General features: G+C 32.6%; 1 protein-coding gene across 1 annotated transcript; it reads right to left on the bottom strand.

Annotated features, from left to right (window-relative positions):
• Window positions 1–302: 302 nt before the first annotated feature.
• LOC107028445 (ferredoxin C 2, chloroplastic) lies at window positions 303–6,517 on the bottom strand. The gene is made up of 6 exons (XM_015229519.2): window positions 6,191–6,517; window positions 5,875–5,938; window positions 3,582–3,670; window positions 2,135–2,203; window positions 719–763; window positions 303–590 (listed from the first exon to the last, which is right to left on the bottom strand). Exons 1-6 carry the CDS (start codon window positions 6,452–6,454, stop codon window positions 546–548), a joined length of 576 nt encoding a protein of 191 aa, XP_015085005.1. The 5' UTR covers window positions 6,455–6,517; the 3' UTR covers window positions 303–545.
• Window positions 6,518–7,661: the final 1,144 nt, after the last annotated feature.

The raw sequence follows: 7,661 nt of genomic DNA, 5'->3' as shown, positions 1-7,661 counted from the left end.
AAATGATAATTATGTTTAACTTTCTGCTGCAAATATAGTTTAGTTTCATTTAATTTTCCAGATCAAATACTATTAGACAACATGGTATTCGTAAGAAAAGGTCAGTCTTTGGCATGCATCAAAGATTACTTTACTGTTGCATAATATATGCTGTGAGCAACATAGAGCTTCTGTAGTGAGACAATATCCAATTCCAAAAGATTTCATCCATTAATTGATCAGAATTAGAAGTTTTGCTAGTGTTCAATAATGCTCAATAACTAGAAAGTTCTCATTAATTGAGATGAAAGTGCACCTCATGCTGATGTGATCTTCAAAACTTTAAAGTATATTAAGGCATAACAAGATTTCATCAAGAAGGCCCCTATCTGACAAGAAAAGAGAGTATAATTTTTTATTCAATATGGTAGTGGTACAAGAGAAAAGCCAATCCACAAAGGAAAAGGCACGGAGAGCATATTACACACAGATATAGCAAGAGAGGCAAGAAAATTGTACATGTTGCTTATGATCCATATTGTCTTCTCAAATTAACTCTTGACAGGTTACTCATCTCCCATAGCTAATTCCAAGGCATAGTCATCTCTCTCCTGCAACAGGGAAAGAAAAGTTAACCTTTAGGAACTTGACTTGATTATTATCCTTTCTAACATCATCAGTATCCCCTCTCCAACTGCTTTTCTAAATTAATAGGAGATTACAGGAATATAAGACTTACAATAGGTCCTCGAGCAAAATATCTCCCAAATTGAAGCCAATATACCTGAATATATCATGCTGTCAGATATCCGCGGTGGCATACTAGATCAAACTACAAGATTGTTCATATAGAATAAAGTTCATAAGGGAGTTCCAAAAATTCCTTTCGGTAACTTTTCTGTAAACCCACCCTTTCATCTAACAAAATTTAAGCAAAGCTTCATTTCCATTGGTTAAGAAAATACTGCAGGTAATTCATTAGCTACAATTTCTTCAAAGTTCAATGAGGAAATATAAATTACATCTCATACTTGGAATACAACACTCACAACTTCAGTGCTCCACATAAAATAAAGTAGATGGAAAGGTTATTATAATAATTGAAATATGAAAAGTTTACATCTCTCAAAGAAATTATGCCGAAGCAACACATTATAAAAGAAACTGAAAGGCCAAAGAACAAGCATGTATCTGCATTTTTACCCTATTGGAACTCTATATTATACTGGTATCTTGTCCTGTAGGATCAGAGTCACGAACCTGTTTCTGCTTCTTGACTAGTCCTTAAGAGGACTACTCTTATGTATCTACCATATTTTTTTAGCATAAATTAGGGTATAGATTTGAGGCCAGGCTCAATTGACCAATGCGCAGATTGAGCAAGAATGGCATGAGATGAAACCAAAACAACTCAAAAGAGATTTTTTTTTTTTTTTTAAAAAAAAAAGACCTATTGTTTATAGGCTAAAAATAGATTGGGCTAAAAGGGCCAGGCATTTCGTTAACTCCATTTTAACCAATCTCTTTCCAAAAACAGCAGCAATTTCTCTATATATGTTTGCATGATGAGTTTTGAGAACCTTTCACTTCATTTTCTTTTTTGAGAGATCTTCTTAATCAAAGGAACCATGTACGTCCTAGTTCCATGAAATCAAGGATAATTTTCTATAAGAGAAAATGAGAAAGAAGTTTAGAAAAGTAAAGAATGTGCATTACACATAATATCTTGGTGGTAGGGTGTGAGATGCATGGATATGGCAATATTATAGCTGTTGATACAAAAGAAAAAAAACTTTTGCACTAGGCATAAGCCTGATCTGAAAACCTTGGGATGCCCTTCCGTTTGCATAATTGAAGGGTGTCATGTTGAAACCACAAAAACATAGACATAATCAGTAAGTATCCAAAGATTGTCATCAAATATTGATACCTAACACAAGCATGATACTAGTATACGGCCATATATTTCATACCCATGCTTCATAGCCCAAACTGAACCCGTGAAAAGTGGGTGTGAAGTAGACCAAATAGTTTGCAAACTGCATTTGATTCACCACTAAGTTCATGATTACTTAGATGGTGATGGGTGGGTAAGTATCCGCAGTCTTTATTGCCACCCAAATTCAAACTTTTGCAATTCAAAGTTGTTACTTACCTCATCTTCATCCTGTGTTTCAACTTCAAGGTCCGATGACGGAAATCCCACACAGAGAAGCGCATAACCCTACAAATTAAAACATACTCGGTTAATCAAGGTGAAAATAAAATAAGAATAGAATAAGACATGATAAAATAGAGATCATCACTTCACTTATATCTAGTATTCAGGATACAGGGTAAAAAACAGTTTTTTTACTTATCAGTAGGACCTCTGCGAACACCTTGTGTCCTCATATTTTAACCTTAACTAATTGGTATAAATCATCGCGATCTGAGCCTATACTCTGGCTCATAGGATTTAACAAAGTATGCCTCCCATCAGATCTCTTAAACGTCTAAAGAAAGAAGGATTAAGGATAAGATCAGTTATTTAGTCGAGGAGATAGGAGATGAGCATGGAAACTGCAGCAATGCTCCAAATCATGGCCAAATACTTGCAAAAGTGGCATTATTGACAAACTGACAAAACAATTTGTGAATTTTTTTGTCATTATCACTTATACATAGTGGAATACACAGCCTGTTTGCATTAGCGGATTACAAGTAGCTGGTAAGAATCAAGTGTCGACACACACTTTTAAGTTCTAAAGTTGATTTTATACCTGAGAAGTGACGTGTTCAGATAAAAGTATTGAACTATTAACAAACATTGGTGTTTGGTAAATAAGAAATTTTTCTATTAAAGTGACTGAAATGTCCTAAAAAGTATTTATAAAAAGTAATACTTAAATTTGCACATGAAAAGGACGAATGGCAAATTTATAATTGAGATGGGGCTGGGTATTTTCTTTTGAGAAGGGTGTTTCGGGAAGCACGAAAAGAAATAATTAAGAACAAAATAGTAAAACACTTGGTCAAATCGAAAGTGCTTAAAAGCTAAAAAACATAACTGATGGCTTTGGCTAATTTTAGTGTATAAGCACTTGTGGTGTTTGACGCGTCGATAAGCCAAAAAGTGCTTATGAGCTTATCTAAACACCCTCATAGTCACTAGCTTGAGATGGAAGTTCATAAATTCCATCTTCCAAGATCTTATGGAACAACATATTGTGATTGTTTTGTGGACAATAACATACAAACTTCATTTGCATGCTTGATCAGTTTCAAGACCATATCCCCTAATCACATCACATATATGATGTGCATAGGAATTCATAACATTCCAAAACCTTTTGAACAAATTCTCAACATTGTTTTGTGGACAAATAAAAAGCAGACGAGGTTTGCAGGCTTCATCAGTCTGAGACCAAGAAATCCCTGGTCATGTCATAGATAAGATTTATCATTTTTGTTAATTTATCACATGTATGATCATTAAAAGAAGAAAATCACATTAAGAGGTCTAAAAAGGGAGAAACAGTTAAAGCTCCCACAAATCAACAGTCTAAAAATAAAAGACAATAAGGATTGCATCTACAGAAACACTACATGATTTAAAATACCTTGGACTTCAACTCTGCAGATATCCCTAATGCCTCGGGTTGTCTAAGTTCCCCAGATTTAACACGAACAGCACAGCTTGTGCAACATCCTTCAACATAGTGGATTGTTAAATTAGAGAAATATAATAAAACAGAACCTTCATATGGAGAAGATCTGATGAAAAGTTAATGGTTAAAAGTTAAAGAAAAACAACCAAAGCCGAATATGTTCGACCCTAGATCGAAAAGAAGGTTCATTTGTTAGAAATAAAGAAAGAGAGCCTTAAGGTTAAAACAAACAACAAAGGAAGTGCATTGTGCTGCTTAGAGAAAATTAAGGCCTCTCCTTATCTTGAAGTTCTTAGAGAGAGATGAGAGCTTCATTAATATGTTTAAGTGTGCAAAACCCCTGATATATACAAGTAAAGAAGTGGTGGAATATATAATCTACAATATCTTTTATAGTGTGGATATAGAAGACTTGATCCATCTTCTCTATATACTCTTTAATGAGCTGAAATCTGTCCACGTATTCATCAATGGATTAAACTTTCTCTACTTTATTGGACATAATTCTCAATGAACTGAATTTGCTCAACCTTGTTTAAAGAAGCTCCAATTGGCTGAATTATTTAAATGTTCTCCACAAAAGTTTCCACCTTAAATTGCCACAATTTGAAACTGTGGCGATGTTCATATTTTTCAACACAGATGTTTATTACTACTGTTAGATGTTAGAACTGAACTTGAGTTAAGACACAAAGATTCATAAGGTTCAATTACTAGATATAGGTCACGATGAAAAGCAAGCAATCCACTAGAGTGGATACAGTACAAAGAGAAAGAAAATCCGAATAACACTCCTAATAAACCTGAAAATAAAATCACAATACCCTGAATAAGGTCCATAAAGTGATTTCGAAACACTGCTTCTTAAATTTCTCTTGAAAAACTCTAAAAATTTTTTGAATGACTACAATTTCAGTGGACACGACACACAAAGAAAGACACCTCAGACATTAAAATAGAACTTCAGACCAAAGAGAAAGAAGGATTGTGACCAAATATTGTAAGCAAAGGTCACTACCGCTTTCTCCTTCATCTCAAAAGTGGCCTAAATCACTAAGCTAACAGTGTGAAAATGGTCCCATCCCATCATGCGACATGAAAAATATGTAGCTTTGGGTTTGTATCATTGTATGCCTTAGATAAATTAAAAAAAAAATTTTTTTTTTGGGGGGGGGGGGGACAGCGGGTTTACAACACTAAAAGATGTCTAGTGCCTCCACTTTTTTCTTTAAGTTTCTCTAATAAAAGCCCCCAATTCCGTGATAAACTATGCCTTCAAAATTCAACTTTTGGTAATTACGGTTTTTACCTATAAACAGTTGTTGCTAACACGTAACACCTATACTTTCTTAAGGAATCCTCTCTTTGTTGAAAAGTCCAAGCAATAATTATAGAATCTATCTTCTAAAGAACCACCAAAAGAAATTTAAGTAAGGAGATGGAAGGGAAGAGTATGGAGTATAGTTAGATGAATGATCGAGCTTTTACTTTTGACTGCCTCTTCTTGAGTCTTGACTCCTCCTAACTTACTTGTAGATCTTAGTCAGACCATTGGAAAAGCTCTGATGCTCTATTTCAAGATTCATAGTACTCTTTAGTCTTTCTAGTCTTTGTTGCATAAGTAGTTGAACAGCATAACAGATAGGGGGTAAGTTCCTTTTTTGTTGCATTTTCAAAGGGATGCGAAATAAAATTGCAGAATCATTTTGCTGATGAAATATAGCATGAGGTGGACACAGAGATAGAGTGGAAACAAGGTTGTGGAGTGGGGTATGAAGCTGGTTTAATTCATGAAACTTCTCTTCAATGTTAAAAGAGCTTGTGTAATTTCCTTAGCTTTTTACTATTCAAGGGAGTATAGCATGAGTGGATGACACAAGAAAATATAGAGGTTCATACGCCATTAGCAGATTTTATTTTATATTGGACAGGGTTCATTAGGAGCATGGATTAAGGAATAAACTGCAATATGCTTCAAAATATTTCCCCATTTCAAATCTCTAAGATGCTAAAGTACAAGAATTTTGTCCAGTTCTACTAGATATTTGAGATGAATGTTCAATTTGACATCACTTCTTTGTCAAGATTCTGGATTTCAAGATGGTAACAATTTCACACTTCCAAAAAAGAAGTCTCATTAAACCAGTTAGATCACGCAATAGCAGCTTAAAATGTAAGAACAAATAGACAAACATATAAATAAGAAAAACAAAAGTTTGGTTATCTAATGTATATGAATCAATACCATGCCTGCAAGCGAACGGTAGCGTAATGTTCTGAGCCTCTGCTGTATGAAGTATATATTGGTCCTGCATCCAAAATCAACTCTTCATAAGCTTGTCAATATACAGATACTAATAATTAACAGAAGTGGTTGCATCACCAAAGCACAATAAGTGCACGACTAGTGTCCTCAACATCAATTTTATCAGTTAGCCATCGCTAATTTAATTGTATATATACATCAGTTTTACTTAATCATAGCTGTAGTATTGTACATATACAAACACATTTTAAAACAGAAATTTAGCAGAAATGGAAAATCAATTAGGAATTAATACCTCAGGGACGAGGAATTCGTGAACGACGCCACGTTGGCGGTCGAGAACAGTGACTTTGTGAGTAGGAACTGAGGGAGAATAGCTGCTACCGTTTTGGCCTGAGACAGCGACAGCAACGGGAGTTTGAACCTTCGGTGTAGTTTTCCGGCGGCATTTGACGGAATTCAAAGGGAAGTTGACGGAATTGAGAGAAGATAGTCGCCGGACGAGTGGAGGTTTCCGGTGAAGGGAAGTGCAAGCGCTACAAGGAGATTGAAGATCCATTGAGCGAGAAAGGTTCTGTTGTTTGTGTTTCAGGGTACAACTGGATAATGCTACAAATAGTGTATACTGTGTATACACTGTATTTTTAGTTATTATTATTTTTGTATAATATTATAATTAATTATTTGAAGAATAAACTTCTAAAAAAAATAGAATACCGAGTAAAACTACAATACAATGAGACTCTTCGACTATAATACTATATCTAACATGCATTTAACGATATAATATAATAAACTTTAAAAATAAATATTGCATTTAAATTAATAACACAATTTAGGACATGTTTGGTCATGTGATTTGAAATCATGATATGAAATTATGAGATGAATTGAAGTTTTGTTTGAACAATAGATTTAAAACTCTTATGCCGTATGTTTTTATAAATATAAAAACTTCATAAGTTGTAAAACTATTAAAATTATTTCAACTCTTCCTACAAAAAACTTGATCAATAAATTTAAGAATATCTTTGTGAAATTACTTTAAGTTTTGTTAGGACATATAATATGAAATCACAATTTGTAATAAATTTAATTGAAAATGAAGTTTTTGTTTGGTCATAATATGATTTTTTCTTTTTAAAAAAGTCATATTCTCTTATAAACATAAAAACCTCACAAATTATGAAAATTATCATTTTTTTTCTTTATTCGTATACAATTTTATGTACTAAATGAGCAAAACATAATTCACAAACAAGATATTATCATATCTTAAGGTGACATATTAAAAATCACATATCTTCCTACTATATTTTTATAGATAAACTTTTGTGATTACAAACTTCAAATATATTTAATTTTACTAATATCTAATAGTTAATAATAGTAATAACTAATTATTCTTTAATATAATTATTTCAAATAAGCTAGATAATTTCTTTATACGGAGCATGATTCCTTTTATGTATAATTTATAATTTAAAATGACAAGATTTATTTTTTGTAAGAAATATAAGCTTATGAATCAAATTTTATATTTAAAATCCTCAATCTTATTTTTTAAAAGTTTTGAGATTATTTTAAATCATAATCTCAAATTACAAGTTTTACTCTGATTTAAATTCATAATTCCAAATTATATATCCAAACACAAGCTAAGAGCAAACATGATTGGATGGTGAAGTGAGCTAATAATACATTTTGTAGCCACTATTTTACAATAAGAAAGTGTGTATATATATATATATATATATATATATATA

The sequence above is a fragment of the Solanum pennellii genome, chromosome 8 (assembly GCF_001406875.1).
Source record: "Solanum pennellii chromosome 8, SPENNV200".
Classification (NCBI taxonomy): domain Eukaryota; kingdom Viridiplantae; phylum Streptophyta; class Magnoliopsida; order Solanales; family Solanaceae; genus Solanum; species Solanum pennellii.
The sequence above is the reverse complement of the archived record's forward strand: the minus strand, read 5'-3'. Positions and strand labels throughout refer to the sequence as shown.

Excerpts from the sequence above, each read along its gene's own strand:
- LOC107028445 (XM_015229519.2), bottom strand. The coding sequence starts at position 6,454 with ATGGATCTTCAATCTCCTTGTAGCGCTTGCACTTCCCTTCACCGGAAA. Across the intron at positions 5,939-6,190 it reads ACGAATTCCTCGTCCCTGAG|GACCAATATATACTTCATAC; the intron begins GTATTAATTCCT and ends TTTTGGATGCAG. Across the intron at positions 2,204-3,581 it reads CTGCAGAGTTGAAGTCCAAG|GGTTATGCGCTTCTCTGTGT; the intron begins GTATTTTAAATC and ends TTTAATTTGTAG.